The sequence below is a fragment of the Sorex araneus genome, chromosome 1 (genome assembly GCF_027595985.1).
Source record: "Sorex araneus isolate mSorAra2 chromosome 1, mSorAra2.pri, whole genome shotgun sequence".
Taxonomy (NCBI): domain Eukaryota; kingdom Metazoa; phylum Chordata; class Mammalia; order Eulipotyphla; family Soricidae; genus Sorex; species Sorex araneus.
Window position 1 is genome coordinate 378,612,450 of NC_073302.1, and position 18,898 is coordinate 378,631,347.

The 18,898-nt window shown below is 34.4% G+C and overlaps 1 protein-coding gene across 3 annotated transcripts in view; it reads right to left on the bottom strand.

Moving 5' to 3' along the window:
- Positions 1-18,898, bottom strand: part of TMEM106B (transmembrane protein 106B) — a 23,245-nt gene continuing 4,347 nt past the window's right edge. For all 3 annotated transcript variants that reach the window (XM_055132098.1, XM_004602217.2, XM_055132096.1), the window contains exons 3-8: positions 14,343-14,406; positions 11,594-11,753; positions 7,575-7,715; positions 7,288-7,337; positions 6,487-6,540; positions 1-5,877 (exon numbers count right to left, since the gene is read on the bottom strand). In XM_055132098.1, the coding sequence (XP_054988073.1) occupies positions 5,739-5,877; positions 6,487-6,540; positions 7,288-7,337; positions 7,575-7,715; positions 11,594-11,753; positions 14,343-14,406 (608 nt within the window). In that variant the 3' untranslated portion in view covers positions 1-5,738. The remainder of the gene's footprint in view (positions 5,878-6,486; positions 6,541-7,287; positions 7,338-7,574; positions 7,716-11,593; positions 11,754-14,342; positions 14,407-18,898) is intronic.

Consider the following 18,898-nt stretch of genomic DNA (forward strand, 5'->3'; position numbering starts at 1 on the left):
TTTGATGTTATAAATTTTATTTTTCATGCTAAAATTTCTACAAATTTTATTCTGTCATACACAGTTCAAGGGTAATGGTTACAACTGACTTTTTTTAAAAAAAACAGCATTTGGGGACATTTCTACTCACTACAATCATAAGCATGTTTTATTATATAAACAACAACAATAGTTACAATTACAGAACTGCTGAACTCAGAAATTTAGTATGTCAGGATGGAGATCACTACACAATATAAATGAAGTGCCCAAATACTGTCTCACAGACTTTATTACTTTTTTCCCCAAAAACTTAAGACTCAAGGGTCAGAATCTACCCATTTATACCAGCATTCAAATAGCTGACCAAGTAGGTCAAGTCAGCAAGCATTTTAAATAATATCACAAAGCCTTATTTAACTTTGTATACAAGGAAAGATAAGCAAAATATACAAGGCATGGCTTGCTGATACTTTATGCCTTAAACAAAACATTACATAATGAAATTATGCATCTTTTGCAACTTGGCATTTGTTCCATATCACACAGCAATTAAAATATGAATAGTACTTACAGCACTTAGAATCACCCAACTACAGCTGATACAGTATCTCCCAGACTTCTAGTTTCTAAAATTCTGGGGGAAGTGGGACAATTTGAACTGTAACAGTCTACATGGTAGTAATAGTACCTCTTGGCCATTGGCCCAATACTAATCCTTTTTGTTTTAGTATACAAAATATGCTGAAAACATTTCTCATAAACACATTTCAATTAATGTAATTACACAGAAGGCAACAATTTCCTTCTATAAGAGTAAGATTTTGTTATGAAAACTTTCCATATAACTGCTAATTTATGGAATATTTTTAGAGTCAATACAGACCAAAATGTATTTTCTAACTCAGAGCCTGTGCTAACCATATGCAAGAACTACAAATGTAATCAGAATTTTTAAATGAAAATTGTAATTTTTATCCCTATATTAAAATTATAAATATTACTTGCTTTTATCCTAATTAAGGATAAATTTAAAAATCTATTGGTAAATTTATATTCTAAGCACAAAACCACACAAATATTAGTTCTAATCAAAAATTCCAGATTACATGAATTTTTCTGTGAAATAAGTAAATATTGAGTGATTTTTTTATATTGAAGTCCATTGCAAATATATTTTAATAAAAAATAACTTTGGAAAGAAATAATGCTGTTGTTTTTTTACCCCACCTCCCACCTTCCCAAGCACATGTTTTTTTCTTTTAAAAGTTTAAAATAATACATCTAAAATCTGATTTTACAAAAAAAGGGGGGGAATTACCCTTAGATTTGAGCCAAGTAGTTGCTTTTTCAGGTGTTGCTGATTAAAAAATCATTATTATGAGTACATTTTGGCTTACAGCCTACTAACTTCAAATTCAATCCACACTGCTTATTAAAGAAAAGAAGACTGGCATGTTTTTTGTAAATTTAAAAAATTTCAAAAGAAAAAAATTTCTAATAGCTACTTATGGATAGTTGAAAAAAATCAGTAATATACATTTTTATACCAAATACCTATAATAATAACAAACTATGCTAGTAGTAGTTTTGAAAATACTATCAAAACCTCAGTCTTGTAATATATTAATGGAACAAATGATTTTTATAAATGGTAGCATTTAAAGACTAGAAAGAAAATATGCCAACTGTAAAAGCAATAATAAGTCAAAGATATCTGGTTGGAATTTTGAATCTGCCACTTACAAGCTTATGTGTTAATTTCTCTAAAACTTGATTTCTTTAGGTCTGAAATAAAAAAAATAATAATAGACCTCTAAGGTAAACCTTTGAGAGTTCATATGAAGAGTAAGATATTGATAGGAAGATTAGTAGAGTATCTGATATAGGAAGTAACCAATAGATACCAGCTACTAGCTATACTGAGCAGTGACTGACTGACTTGTGGGTCAAGTATTTATTTTCAAATTAAGACAATCATTATCATAAACAACTATTTAAAATGCAAAGTAGGGTGGAATAAAGTTAGGGTTATGCCCAACCATCCTTTATTGCATTCATTATACTGCAAAAATGGTAAGGCTGAGAACCACAAAGGACTCATGGGAAAGTGTCTGAAGTCTCCTTAGTTGCCTTTACTGTCTTCAGGCAATCATTTCCTATGTTATTTCCTATGTCATTTCCTGTGTTATTTCCAAGTTACAACTCTGAAGATCTTAAATAAATTATACTTTCCTGCCATGAATTTTTACAGAAAATAATCACTTTACCGACCTAAACAAACAATAAAGGCACAGGATACTGAGCATAAATAAAGTCACAAGCTTTTAAGTATGTGTACTATAATAAAGATAGTTATCAACTTGAATTTATTTGGTATCAAATATCTTCAGTGTTCTTTAAAATCTCAAATACATTAATCTCTATTGTTTATAAGCTACTGATATCATCTACATTTATTGAAATAATCAAGGATCCTAAATTTTAGAAGAAAAATTAAGCTATAGATTATGGTTAAAAAAGTGTTTTTCAACCTTTTTATACCTGAGAACTGGCACCAACCTAAGTACCAGTTCATGGACCAGCAGTTAATAACCATCATGGTAAGATCAGTGATTTTCAATCTTTTTACCTCTTCAAACTGGAGCTTAAATACTTCTGTTCTAAAGAATTTTACATGCGTTCAATTACCATAAAAAATATTTCAGTTACCAATTTAGTTACCTGTCCATCAGAGATTAATTTTCATTTTAACTAGGTGAACTGGGTGAGCAATTTCTTTAACTTTTAATCATAGTAAGATAATAGGAATTGCCAAATGTTTCAATGCATATAGTAAATGATAAAAGCAAATGTGAGAGACAAAAACAAAACAGAACCAAAAAGTACTGCTCTGGCCCCAAAGGAACAATTTACTAAATATATGATCTTCTGCAAGTATTCAACTTCTCATGCCTCTCCTTACTCTTTGAAAGGTGAGGATGATATCATCCTGTCTCACTCTAAGAACTATGAAAAATCATGTGAGAAAAACACCCAAGAAAACTCTGAAAAAGACAGTGTTATATATAGTGTGTATATTAACACACAGAGGGCTTGTTATAGTACTGGATTTAGACAGAATGAACATTTTATTTAAGACGTAACTTAAGAGATTAAAGTTATTTTTGGAAGTATCAGAAAAATTCTTAAACATTTTCATCAGTGTCCTCTAGATAAAGTTTGAGTGCTGTTTTTTAGAGAAAGCATGGGTACCAAATATATTACCATGTAAAAATGGACTTAGGAAAAATTAGTCTCAATAATTCTTTAAAACTGGCTATAAATCTATTCACCCTAACATGTTTTTTGAAAAATTTCTATTAATTTTCAGCCTGCTTTATTCTAATCAGTTACTTATCTAAAAGCAATCATATGGGATCAACTTATTTAATACTGGTATTTTGTTTTATAATTTAGTTTATTTGCTGAAAAACTCCACTTAAAATAGGTATAACAGAGTCAGAAGAATGAAGAAAAAATTTCCAAATTAAGTCACCGAAGGCAAATATTCCCTCACTTTCTTGCCTCTTCAGCAACACTGACAAAATATATCCAACTCAAAAATGATTGGCTTATAATTTATGCTATATAATTTTTCAAGGTTAAAAGTATGTAAAAGAAAATAGGATTTTTCAATAAAGTATACTTGAAAGATGATTCTGAAGAAATAAATTTTAATTTTGCAATAAATGGGGAATGAGGACAAGCAGAATATATTATACAATCATTTTTAGCAATGTTTTTCGATGTTAGTCACTGGACTACCATTTTTCAGTTACTAGATATATGAAGAACTAGATATGTCACTGATTAGGTATATTAAAACAGGTTAGGAAGCCTTAATATATGTGATTGTTGATGTCACAGGAGTAGAAATTTTGAGCAATGATGGTTCTACATCATCATTAAAAGATCAATCTGGAAAATATTTTATTTTCCTTCAATAAACATCAACATGAAAACTTAAGAAAAATTTAAAAGATAGAGGATAAGGGAAAAATGAGAATGATCTAAAAATACAAAACGAATCAATACATTAGTAGTTCAAGGAAAAAGAAATAGTTAAAAGACAGCAGTGGTGGTGGGGGTATGAAAATTGAGAAGGTAAGTTTGAGGAGAAAGTATAACATAAAGGGGTGATTTTCATTTAATAGTAAGGATGGATGAGCTAAGAAGACATTAAAGGAAGACTAAATAGTGAAAGAATGCATTATACTCATTTAAAATGCACACTTGGAAAGAGAGCTCAATAGAAACCTGAGCGTATTCAAAGGCAGTAGGATTTAAACAACTTGTTTTATAACTAAGAGAGTCAAACTGGTAAGTGGGTATTTTTCAGATTTAAATTAGGCACTTTGGGAAAGCAGGGTGGGGTGAGGACTTGATTTCTGTCACCAGGAAAGAGAAATAAATTAACCTCAAGTCACTTAAACTTTTTTTTTGGTATGTCACAGTCAGATCCTATGCTCAGTAATATATATTTTATAAGCATTTGGAACTTGGTAAGTGTGAAGGTAAAACAGTCTAAGTAGAAAATGGTATTGCAAACATAAAACAGCAAAGTTCATAACTTATTTTTGAATAAAACCTTAAGTAAATTCCAAACCAAAGTAGAAAACTTTAAAAATGTAACTGCTAGAGGCATGATATTTAGGTAATGTCAAAGTAAATAAAAGTTTAAGAACAGATAAAGGTTTTACTTGGATAAAACCAGTACAATTTAATGACAAGATTTCTTGGATAATTTATACCAAAAAATAATTGTATAAACTGTTTCTCACAATTATTTAGTATGGAAACCAAGAATAAAATGTGGAGCATCAAAATATATTTTTTTCAAATCTAATTTACACCTGATTCATTAAGTAACTGGAACCATATTCACATTCAATAGGTTTCTCAATTTCATTCTTGTTTAGTTAACTTTATGAGCAACTTAATTGAGTCTGAACTACTTTATGTGCTATTTATTAAAGCTGTATAAAAGGCATGCACTTTATTTACAGTATTGTACATTAAATGATCAAAGATTACAGAAAAAATTGATAAAATTATAACTAACATGGAAAGACATATAATACATTATTCAGGTATTTTTAAAAAGTGTAGGTAAAGAAATGTGTGAAGATTATTTTGGTTTACAAGTGTTAGGCAAGCACTGGCTTGAACTAAGACTGACAACATATAAATGAACATCATTTCAGTTAAGTGAAAAAACAAAGTGTGTAGCTAAAAGCTAAAACTCATAAAGTTAAAGCACTATCATGAAGTACTGGGAATTTATAAAACGGGAAAAAATTATCTTTTAACAGTCTTCCATAAAGACTCAATTATATTCTATAAAATCATTCAAAAATAAAGTTTCTCAAATTATGTTTACTAAAATGATGCTTTATGTAGTGACTGTGAACTTTACGTAGTGCAGTGAACTTCCAACAAATATGAGTTGTCTATAGGGAAAATTTCAGTTTTCCCCTCCGGGGACAGGAAGAACAACAATCTGCAAATTTAAATTCAAGTAAAAAGTCCTGATACAATTATCATAAACACAGAAAGGAGAGTTGTAATAACTGCAAAACCACGTATTTTTAACTATACTCTTAACAGGAGTGTAAACTTTAGATTTGCTCAATTTAGTATCTCCTATTTAGGAAGTACTTTCCTTGAAAGTTCAGAAAATAGCAATGTTTTTTCTCTCATTAGATTTCTTTCAATTTTTACTGCTGCGGCTGAAGTACATTCAAATATTCAGCCTGTCCCAACTGGTAAGTTGTGTTCCTTCCACAATCAACATACTGGTACCTTTCCTGGGATATCTGTTCAGAGTGTCCAAAGTATGTTGTTGTCACAGTAACTCTACAAATAGAGCAATTGGTAGAAATATAGTTAAATATCAAAGTTACCTGGAGTGAGACTACTTCACTTTAATACATCAAAATTCTTTCTGTGCAAGCCCTAAGCAAATAAGTATACAAAGCAAATGCAAATTTCCACAAATATGTTAAAATATATGCACACTCATTATATAACCATGAAGTTAAAAATAACCAAAAAGTACTTCAAAATTACTCCAAATAGGAAAAAAGAGTTCATCAAAAGTCAGGTAATAGTTGAAATAGCAAACCTATAAACTATAATATTTTATTAAAATAGACATCCAAATAACAAATAAAATTACCTATCATTTCTGTTAATGATCATTTACTATAAGCAGCCAAGAAATCTTCTCTTTATCCCAACCTGGCCCATTTTCTGTGTTCTTGCCAGGTCTTCACTAATTTGTAACCCCATACACTTCTGACCTCCTATTCCTCAATTTTAAATGTGATAATATTTAATGACCTCATGACATTCTGAAGTCCTCACACCATTAAGTTGGCCTCTGTAAAGCTGGTTATACTACAAATCAATTTTATAAATGTAAAGCTTTAACAAGAGAATATCTTACAAAGAATTCATACTTACTGCATCATAAGTACTATGTTATGTACTTTGATGGATAGCAGCGTACAGAAATCACTATTAAGAAAAAAATGTAAATAAGTACAAGTTTTAACATTACGTATTAAGTGTTTAATTAACATTCCTTTCTCAAAGCTATTAGAGACACTACTAAGATGACATAATAAACATTTACTGGTTGGGTATTTTCTATAATTTTATAATTTCTATCCAATTACAACTAACAACAAATAAGCTTTTATACAAAAGCAGCTGCTATACATTACTTCTACACTGTGCTCATATATGAAATTTTAGCAACCAGCTACTCAAACAATCCTAGCTCAACAGTCAGAGCTCAATAGTCAGGGCCCAGTTCAGCTACATGAAGCCCCAGAGACTTCAAACACTGCGAAAATGGCCCAGTGCTGACTGGCACCATAAGCTCCTGAGCAGCTTTGCATCCTTGAGCCCTAGTACGGAAGCACTTGGCCAGGAGTGTGTCCTGTGGCCCCACAGCACTGCTTGGCAGGCCCCTCCACCAAAAAATGGTGTGAACCAGGATTTTAAAAAAAAGATATGGATGATGGACATTTATAACAATCTTTAAATTAACAAGAGATAATTATTTAGGCCCTATTGAAAGACTGAAAAAATTTGAATAATCAAACATTAAACAAATGTTATATGGTTACTAAGCAAATATACAGAGCAAAAAAGTTACACATTATACTTTAATCAACTATACTAAAGGATAATTTGTTTTCTAAAATTATAAAAAAATTCTTTATATTTTTAAGAAAATCATTAAAAATTAAAACTTACTACATATAACTCATTTCTTCTGCTATAACAGTAGGTACTGTGTAGTCAATCTGAAAGGCAAAAATTGAAAATAAATAATAAAATGAAAACATCAAGAATTTTAAAGACATTTCTTAACTTCCATAATTCTGAAATCTCTCCTTCTACAATACTAAGATATTTGCATACATAAACAAGAAACAATTCAAAGTAAAATTTTTGAGAAATTCCTCTATCTCCTTCAAGTTAATATGACATATAAAATTGAGAATTTAACTCCTGTATACTGTTTCCAGACTGAGACTTACTTGTTTCATATCCAATGGACCAATATTGGTTATGTTGCTTAAGCGTGCTTTTCCAATCACTGTTTTAGAAAACTGAACTTGTGCAGTGATGTTTTCAACTTCAACAGAATAATAATTGTTATTTGTTATATTTAATGTGTTCTGCAAAAGAAAGAGGTAGGAAAATGTGTAGGTCACATAAAAATAAGTCAACACAGATTTAAAATAGTTAGGAAAATTATTTTTAACACTAGCTATGTTCAATTTTTAGAAGTACTAACAAAAATGTTAGAACATTAAATGAATAATATTGGTTGGTTTACTCATGCACACCTTGAATATAAATATCTTTAATGATTAGAAAATATACCAGGATAATATAACATGAGAATGTAAAAAAACCAATATTAGAAAATATAACTGTGGCTTTAGAAAATTAAATATTTTTAAAATTGTATCTGAAATTAAATGTTAATCGTGTCTTCACAAAAATTAGCATGCCGTTTTATATCTTATAAAATACAAAGATTATTTAAAATATTAAGCCATTATGTCAAAGCAAAAGTATAAGTGGTCAAGATGAACAGATAACTCAAAGATGAAACTGTGATCAGCATAACTGATTGTCCAGGAAATGCAAGTCAAAGTGACAATAAGATATTACCGCATGCCAGTAAGAACAGTCTATATCAAAGGTCTGGAAACAAAAAGCGCTGAAAACAGGAAGTGCTGTCAGCATCGTGTGATAAATGAACTCTTATTTACTGCTGGTGGGAGTGTCCTGTCTCTCCTGTTCCTAAATCACTCTTTTCTAGGGGAAGGGAGTGGGTTTTGGAGTCATACCTAGCAGTGCTCAGGGGCACCATGTGTTGCTAGGTATCAAACCCAGTCCTCATACATGCAAACATGTACTCCAGCCCTTTGAGCTATCTCTCCAATCCTGCATTACTTTTCAGAAACAAATGTAATACTATAGAATTGCATTTAAAAAATAATAATATAGAACCTATGATCTCAGTTGTTATCTATCAAAACAATGTTCAATTATTTAATAAATCTTTCTATCTAATGTCAGTCTTTCTCAACTATATACAACAATCTCCAAATAAGGGAATTCCTGAATAATCATCTTAAAAAAAAAAAAGGTCTAGTATTTACATCAGCTTTCTGGTACTTGAAAGAAAATTTCTCATGGCTTTCATCATTTATTTTGAATTCTAAATTTATGGCATTTTATACTAAAACAGGCTCTGGAGATTGGCCAAAAGAGTCTGACACTGTCTTAAACATTGCACAAAGAGAGAGTTCTGGTCAAGAGCCAGAGCTGGCACATGGACAGCAGTTCTCAGTGCTCTGAACAGCGGACGAGTGCAGAGAATTTCTGCATGAGTGAATGTGGCTGCCCCTTAGATACTGTCTCAAGAGTGCCATTAAACAACTAGCCAGTTGACCACCAAAGAACACTGCTGCAGAGTGAGATTTGTGAGGACGGTGGCGGTGTGGCCAAGAACGGGTGGAGATACCACAGCTCTAGGCCTCTCAACGCTCTGGCAGCAGCAGAACTTTAAGTGAACTGAAAAGGGCTCTTTGGGTCCAACTCGGTGCCACCAGGGAGTGTGGAGTTGGGGGGTGTCCTGGGTTTCCACCATGGGGCCAAGGCAGGGCAGCCCCACCGCTACTTCTTCCCCGGACTACTCTGTGCTGCCCACAGCATATTATGGAGGAAGACCTCCCTGAGCGCCAACTGTCTTGACTCTAAGGATGTGTGCCCCCTGGTCAGGTTCTGCTGGACTGGTGGCTGCAGCCCATCTGGAGTCCCCAAGCCATGAGTGGTAGCAGGCCCTTACTGGGGCTACTGCTGCCATCGTCAGTGGGGCCAGGGAGCATTGCACACCAGTTGGTCAACCTGGTCCCCTAGCGTGAGTGTTTAGATAGCCAGATGGCAACTTGGGCTTCCTGACCCCCCCACATCGCTGCTATGCCTCTGACTGGGCTACAACAACTCAGGACCAAGTTTTCCCAGAAACTAAACTGCCAAAAGAGAGGTATATTGGAGCCACAACCACAAACCACCTCCGTCTTATCCATATATTCTCATTTATTGGCCTTGCTTCAGAGTCTCAGAAATAAATCTTGGAAAGAGATCAAAAGCCACATTTAATCTAGGACCCGCACAAGGCTAAACAATCTGAGGCACATCAGAGGGGTGCCCTCCCAAACAGACCCCTAGCAGCTGCTTGCTCCCACAACTCAAAATCACCACCATGTCCTGGCCGAACTCTATTATCTTGGGACAAACTTCACGGAGACATTAACCTGCTGAAAATTCATGAGGTATGAGGGATTTGTGACTGAAAGTCCCAGGCTTTTTTTGGAGTTCAGATGAGTTATCTTGCCCCATTTCCCTATACTCCTGGAAGCTTCAGCAGACACCCCTATGAACCAACTCCAAAGCCACTATGGAAACTCTGCTTCAGAGACCCATAAATAAATCTCAAAAGAGATCAAAAGCAGCAGTTAATCTTGAACCCTCCAAAGGAAGAACCCAGGGCATACAGATGGAGGGACTTACCCCAGTTTCCTGCTCAAACAAAGCCCCCCCCCCACAGCCACTTGATCATAATCCAAAATCGCCACCATATCCCCCAGTCGTACTCCACTGCCTTGGGATGGACCTCACTGTGACATTAATCTGCTGAAAACTCAGGTATACAGGATTTGTGACTGAAATCTCTTGGCTTTCTCAGGGTTAGGATGGGCTACCTCTTCCCACCTCCCTGTACTTCCAAAGCCCCAGCAGTCACGTTCACAACCAAAGCCGCCACCCAGTTAAAAATAGCTACTCCAGCTGTTCCTTTCTGACAAAAATACTGAATGCCCTGAACAAACACGATGACCTCTTAGTACGTATTGCAAACCATAATGCACAAACATGAAAGAGAGAGTCAAAGAGGAAAGGTGCTTGCCACAAAGGCATATGGGGTGGGATAGGGGTTTGGGGATGGTAAGAGAAAAATTGGGGACATTGCTGGTGGGAAATGTACACTGGTAAAGGGATGCTGGAACCTTGTATGACTGAAACCAAATCATGAATAGCTTTGTGATAGTCTATCTCATGGTGATTCAATTAAAAACAAACCAAAAGGGGAGGGGGAAGAAAAGAAACGTTGCACAAAAAAAGAGAAGTATATTCCTTGTCCCAAATGGCTGAAAAAGTTGAAAAAAAAACCCCTATGATGATTAGTCCTGTGAAATGACTTACAATGAGTAATGTGTTATGACTATATATATATATATATATACATATATGCACATACAGATAGGCTTCCATAGTTAGTTTTGTTAATGAGGTTGACAATTTTGAAAGTGATCTGAAGCTATAACAACTAATGTTATGATCAGTCAATATATTACTTTAATTCAGTGGTTTGAAAATCATGCTTTTTCAATGAATGTTCGTATGTAGTATAAGTAAAAGATGTCTAAGGCTTTCAGGTTTTTGCTTTTCGCAGTGGAAAAACTATAGAGTCCTAAAAATTACTGTCCTGAGAATTGAATAATAAAATAGTTAAACTGAATTCAACTGAATAACTGAATTGTTCAACTACACAATTCAACATACAAATTTTAAGAGAAATCAGTTAACTAATACATTATCTCTAAGTCCCCCTCAAAAAGGTGTTAAAGATGACAAAACTGCATTTTCACAAACTATAAGAAAATAAAATTATTTCCAGTATCTACCAAATCAACCATATTTATACATTAGTAAAAGCCATTCAGAATCTAATATTTAGAAAGCAAGTAAATCATAAATACTTTTTTCATCAGCAAAAGTTGTTTATTAAGTATCTTACAGGTGTTTTAAAATGCTAAATTTTTCTGTCTATACAACTGCCAACATCTGTTATTTGCCACTTTCAATAGAAACAGATGGTAGAGAATATCAATATAGGCAAAGACACAGAAAGCAAACTGATTGTGTCACAAACCTTGCTACTTAACATGATAAGCCAAATATTTTAAATATTTGTACTTACTGTAATATTTAAGTATATCACACGCTTCTGGTCATCATAACTGACATATGCTGATTTTACACCAATATACTTCACGTCGATAGTGCGAGGGAAAAGGAAAAACACAGCCAATCCAGAAAGAAGCAGACAGACAAACACAGAAGCCATCACATACAGCTTTCTGTAAAGGAAAATGCAGTATTTAAATACATGTGTGTCAAAAATTACAGTATAAACCATTTAAAAAATATCACTCCCCACCTGAACTTCCCTTGTAGCAGCAGGAAAGAATATATTATTTTACCTATATTTAAAATTATAAAAGTACTGAGTACTATTTAGGTTTATAAACAGTAACTGTTACAATTTAAAGATGATGAACTATTTTTTGCTGAGGCTGGGATTTTGAGATTATTATAGGTAGAACATTCCTAAATTATTCTCAAACCAGACTCCAAATCAGAATCAAGCTGGGAAGCTTTATACAAATATACTATAGATTTCAAAAGTTGAAAAGTCTCATACGAATATACTATAGATTTCAAGACTTCCTTCTGGATTGACTACTAAAGAGTAAAAGCACATGTGAGTTTTGCCCTTAGAGGATTTCCCAAAGTAACTGCTCAGAACAACATGTAGCATTCTTTCAAACATGACTGCAGGCTTCATCACTCTCACTAAGACAGTTCCAAGTCTCCTAGTCAAAGCTTTTTTATTCTATATTCCACATTTTAAAGTATTAACTCTGCATTCAAGAGTGTTAAACTATTTCTTTAAAGTCAAGCAAAGAGCTAGTACAGGTATAAGACAAAGAAAAAAAAGTTTTTGCATGTTTTTTATTCTAACTCCTCTGGAATATATTTCTTCTCTTAATCTTTATTTCCAATCTCATAGATAAAAATTTCATTGTATTCTGAAGGTTACTTGTTCTTAAGAATTTCAAGATAGCATGTCCTTATTTCTCCAATAAACATCACCCTGCTTAATGCATCAGCAGTTTTTGTTTTCCTGAGTCTTGTTACTTCATTTTCCCCTTATAGTCTAGATATAAAAAAAAAAAATCTCATTTTTTCCCACACTCTTTGCTAAATCTAAATACCTTGATAGAAGCTCAGGGGTTACTCCTGGCTCTGCACTCAAAAATTACACCTAGCAGTGCTCGGGAAACCATATGAAATGCCGGGGATTGAACATAGGTCAGCTAAGTGCAAGGCAAATGCCCTACCTGCTATACTATCGCTTCAGCTCCCTCCCTTGATAGATATAATCTTTTATGCTGCACAATAGCTATTTCAAGTACTTCTTATTTATAATCAGATGTTTTATAATCATTTCTCTATTCTGCGTTATTCTTTTGGTTGTGTACATATCAAAAGCCATCAGAGTCAGGGCTTACTCCTGACTCTGTGTTTAGGGATCATTACTATCGGGGACCATAGAGTCATGGGGATCAAATCCAGGTTGCCACACGCAACCAAGTGCCCTACCTGCTATATTGTTTCCCTACTCTAACTTCTATGTATTTTAAAGCAAAATTTGAAAAAGAACCAATCAATTTATTACAGAAAATAAAATAGAAATTTGCTAAGTCAACATTGGGCTCTTTCTGTTATCCTGAACAACAACAAAAAAGTAGTTCCTACTCATTCAGATTAGACTTTCTCCCAATCTAATGTGTCTGCCACTATATTAACCACTAATTAAGTTTAGGAACAGTTAAATTACATTTATTATGTAACAGTGACCTAAAGAAGAAAATAGAAAGAGATCAATGATTATTTTTAAAACTCTGAACTTTTTTGAACTTTCTTATACTTTGGCTTTATTTTTAAAACCCAAAGTGCCAAGTGTGTTTCACAATGTATTTAGATTTTAAGTGCTTAGGATCTTAAATCAGCTCTAGTAATATATCAGGTGTTTTAGATAACTGTCCCCAAAACTTTACTGTTGAAACTGACAGGCCCATAAAAGAACATTCTCTGTATTATTTTATATCAAACTGAAAAAATAGCTATTGATCTGACAATGTATATAACAGACCTCCATTATAAAATTCTTCAGTAATAATTTTTCTATGGCTGTAGGGACAATAACTCAATCCTGGAGATATAGTAGTAATGAAGTCAAAAGATTTGTTTGCTTTTCTTTAAATTTGTTTTTAATTGAATTACCATGAGATTCATGTGCTTCTTTTGAATTCAAGTGACAATTCTCATTTTTGTCATTTCTTATGTCATACTTAGAAAACTAATATTTTTCCCCTTCACTTTAAAATTTATATTGTTTTTGAGTATTAGGTGACATAGCCAATGAATATAGATAACATCAGTCATTTCCAATGTCACTGGAAGTCTCCCAACTTACAAGAACTCAAGTTGCTCAAGAGATTATATTTTTTCTTAAATTTAAAGTAACCGCTTAACATTAGATATGTATAACTCCTATTAACATTTTTTGAAGGGCTTCCTCTACTTCCCAGATCTAGGGCATGGTGTTGCTTGGGCACTGAGGTGGCAAGAAGTATTTGGGCCTGTCCCAGGATTAGGAGCATACAGGAATGACCTTTATCTTCCTATTATCTCCGTAGCTATTGCATTTATTTTAGTTAATTAGTCTCAGAAGGTTCAAATACTACTCAACCTTCAAGACCTTACTATAAACAAAGGAAATCTTTTAAGTTTACAACTTCATAACATTTTCCCTATGATTGTACATAATATGAAACGCAAAAAAATTACCCCAAAATTAACATTTTCTTATAATCACTTACGTTCTTCTTGGCCTCAATCTCTGATCACTATATGGAATCAATGCCACCAGTTGGTTTTCTTGTCCTAAAAGTAAAAGAAGTTTAGAAGTTTATTACAATTAAGTAAAAATATAATGATTCTGTATCAGAGTGGTAGGCAGGTTGCCATTAATGATTTCTGAAAGTGATAACTTCAAGTTACTCTACTACCACCCTTTTGTGAACCCCAAAGCATGAAGGCTGGATCCTCTTTGGAGATGCATCATAAATTTTTGTAAGATTAGATGCTAAATGATGCCAGCAAAGCCAACCTAGAGAAGGCTGGGCCCATTCTGGAGAGGAGAAACTTCAATAGGAACAAAAGGCACATGGTAAGTCTCATACTTCAAAATGAGCCTTTCAGAATTCTTTCAGGTCACATACATTACACATTAAGTCAATTCAAAATCCATCTTTTTTTTTTACATTGAGTTATATCCATGCTTTAATAAACCTTCAAATGCAAATGTTCTTATCAAAATTTGACTTTTCATAATAGTGGAAACACAATAATCAAATTGTTAAAAATTTTTGGTAATGTTTCTATTATTCCTTTCTGATTTCTTTACAGCTCTCCCTATAATTATATTTCACCAACCCTGTATTTCACCAACATATAGTTGACCCTCAATATACACAATAAAAAACTGGAACAAATTTTTACACTTCTGAAACTTAACAGCCCACTGCTAATCAGAAATACTGATAACATAAATTTGATTAGTAAATTTTTTTTTTTTTTTTTGCTTTTTTTGGGTCACACCCAGCGATGCTCAGGGGTTATTCCTGGCTTTGCACTCAGGAATTACTCCTGGCGGTGCTTGGGGGACCATATGGGATGCCGGGGATCGAACCCGGGTCGGCCACGTGCAAGGCAAACGCCCTACCCACTGTGCTATCGCTCCGGCCCCAGTAATATTTTTCTATCACGTATTAAAAGAATGCATTTCTGTATTAAAGTAAGCTGGAATGGAGAAAATATTACTAAGGAAATCTTAAGAAGGCTGGTGAGAGTGCAAAGTGTTGAGTACATACGTTGCACACTGCAAATTCAGATTGGGGGCCCAAAATGTCATCTCTGGCACCAAAATAATTTTCAAGTATAATCAGGTGTAATACCTTCCCCTAAAAAAAATCTTAGGAGGAAATGGACTTGCAACACTAAACAATGCTTACTGACACTATAAATTTACATCTATTTATAAGAAAATCTATATAAGTGGATGCCTTCAGCTCAAACCAACATCATTTAAGGGTCAACTGTATACCAATACTGCAAAAAATTACCAGAAAGGATGGGATGACAGATTTGTTTCACATAGCCACCAAAGGCCTTACTCCATCATAAGCACCCTATTGCTGATGTATCCATGTGCACATGCTAAATTATATTTGGCCAAACTATACCTTGGTCAAAATCAACCCATTTATCTGTGGAATAAAATGCTGGGCAGAAGCAAACTTGCACAAAAATTTTCTTCTTAAGGTGGCCAGAGTTTTATTACAGTGGGTAGGGCCTTGCACTCGGCTGACTGGGATTTGCTCCCCAGGATGCCCTATGGTCCCCTGAGCCCACCATGAGTGATCCCTGAGTCCCTGAATACGGAGTGCAGAGTAAGCCCTGAGCAAGTTAGGATGTGGCCCCAAAAGAAACAATTTTTTTTCCTTTTTAGGAAAAGAACCCTTTCCTTTGAGTATGCGAATGCAGAGATAATTCCCACCCAATTAACAATTCCAGTCCCTTGTAGAAACCATTCTGCTATGCTAGAATGAGTATTATCAGTTGGGTCCTGGGCCAGGTACTCTTCTAAAATGTCTTATGTATGTTAAGTTCTTATCTCAAGGACTGCATTTTACTAACACCTAGAATATTTCCTGGCTCAGACTTCCTAAGCATAAAGCAATCTTTGTTCAGCCAGAATGTTGGGAATTACTAGGAACCCTGCCAAAAGCAAATGCTTTGTCTCTTTATAACATTTCAAATGTAAATTTCTCCTCCACTTAAGACACTATATATGTCAAAATTACATAAACCATGAAGTCTGGAGAAATGACATTGGAGCTACACAATATGCATCTGACTTCATTAGGGCAGCCTTAAAACTGAGATAAAATGAATTTCTCCCTATTACTCAAATACAGAAATGGTTTCTGTAAAGTTGTATTATGTCTATATGCACAAAACAAAACATGGAAAGAGAAAAAAATGATATAACCAAGTTTACTGGTCTTAGTATTATTTAGATCACTAATCACAATGGACCTCAATAATGCCAATAATCGCAATGCATTTCCTCAGTTCACCCTCTCAATATGACTTATCAGACCAAAATTACATTTAGTGCCAAAAAGAAGAGAACTTCCACAAGCTTTAATCACCTCCACTCACCTACTATGACCATCTTCTCTCACTTTAGGCTAGGCACTCGTTCTGTTACTTAACCTAGGGGAATTTATCAACAAACCAGACATTTCTCAACATGGGATGAGTTTATAAAGAAAAGATAAACATACCATCCTGTAAGCTAGCAACCTGCAAGTTAAGTAGACTATTCCAGGGACCAAGGTTACTGTTTTAATTCTCTTGTATGTATTTCCCTTTCGAAAGCCTGATCCCTATTACTAGAATTCAGTTTTCACAACCTCCCTCCCCTTTTATCCTTTAATAGAAAAACTCAGAACTGTAACGGTCAATTCTCACTATATAACTTCACTTCTGCTATACATCATGCTTTGCAGGTGCATAAAGTGAACTTTTGTAAAGTCAATTAAAATAGAACCAGGAAGACATTACATAAAAGTTCTATTAACAACTTTGTTTCAATTAGGTTCCAGTACTCTGGACTAGGTCAAAAAGCAACTGAAAAAAGAAACTAAAATCAAGCCATTGCTTTAGAAGTTATCCAGTTCTTGAGAAATGCTTATGAACTTTTAGGACAAAGAGTTTCTTTTCATACAAACAAGTTTCTTAATACTTCAATCAAATACACTGATGAATCCCTTACTCGTGAATATTTTAGGTTTTCTACGAGAAGCTGTGTACCTACCCTGAATAATTCTTTTATTACAAATACACAAGTTTATTTGTAAGGTATGCTTGCCTTTTAAACGGTCTCCTAAATTTCCATCTACTCTTTTAAAGTTCTCTAGTGGTAGCTACACCACAAAATCCAATTATCAGTTCTCAAACTACTTGTCTTGTAAATAACATCTAAAACAATTGGTCACTCTCTGCTCCTTATACTATTGTAAGGAAAAATAATTCACCCCCATCCTTCTAAACTCTTGGTGGAACAACCTCCTATAATAGATTATAGATAGAGCCATAAATTAACTGGAAGAAAAAAATATTTAGAAGGTATTTCTCAAGGTATATATGGGAAAGACCTAGGAAATTCTAGCACCTTGTCAAAACAGCCTATGCCATCTTCTTAAATAACATTTTCAGCTATAAATGCTTGAGGTAAAAAAGACACTTACAGGATGTTATCAAGAAATGCAGATTATACAAGAGTATGATTTTTATATAGATTTAAATACACCAGTTGAAATCTTATTAGATCACTTTTTCTTTCTCTAAGAGTCTTAACAGGAATAAATACATCAACTTTAAGCAAGCAGAAAATGAGAACAGCACAGTATATTCTTTATCTATGTAATTCCTTTTAAAAATAATTAGAATACACTGTTTTTATTATCATTGTCATTTTTACATTTAGGCAGAGTCTCTTGCCCCTGCACCTGGCTGTCTTCCCCGGGGCTCCTCAGAGGGGTGGGCTTCAGTTTCCCTCCCCGCCCAAAGCACAGCTCCCGCGCCCAAGACCTCTGGAGCCTAACCACAGCTATGCTCAAGGCCCCTCTCCACAGGTTCGGACAAGCCTCACGCATGAAGGAACTGGCAAAGGAACCCAGGTGTGTGGGATCTGGGGCTGAGACCTCCAAGCCTACTCGGATTGGGAATGGGCCTCTTCCGCCCAGATTTCTCATTTTCCAGTAGCTAGGCAGTCATACCCAGGGACCCGGCGCTGTGTAATCCTACCAATGGCCAACATCCAGAGACTATAAAAGTAAGCTCCCGGAAGCGACATCTAGCCTAGTTCTCCCACTGTGAGAACCTGGCAAACCACTGAGAATTTCCTGCCCACATGAGAGAGCCTCACAAACTCCCCATGGTGTATTCATATGCCAAAACCAGTAACAATGATGGGTCTCATTCCCCTGACCCTGAAAGAGCCTTCAATGCGGCACCATTGGAAAGAATGAGTAAAGAGAGGCTTCTAAAATCTCAGGGCTAAGAAGAATGGAGACGTTATTGAGACTGCTCGAGAAATTCGATGATCAACAGGGATGATGATTTTTAGATCACTGAACAGTGCTCCAAATAAGAAAAAAATAACTATATTTTTGTTCATCACTGTGTCACTGTCACTGTCATCCCGTGGGTCATTGATTTGCTCCAGCGGGCACCAGTAACCATTGTGAGACTTGTTTGTTACTGTTTTTAGCATATTGAATATGCCATGGGTAACTTGCCAGGC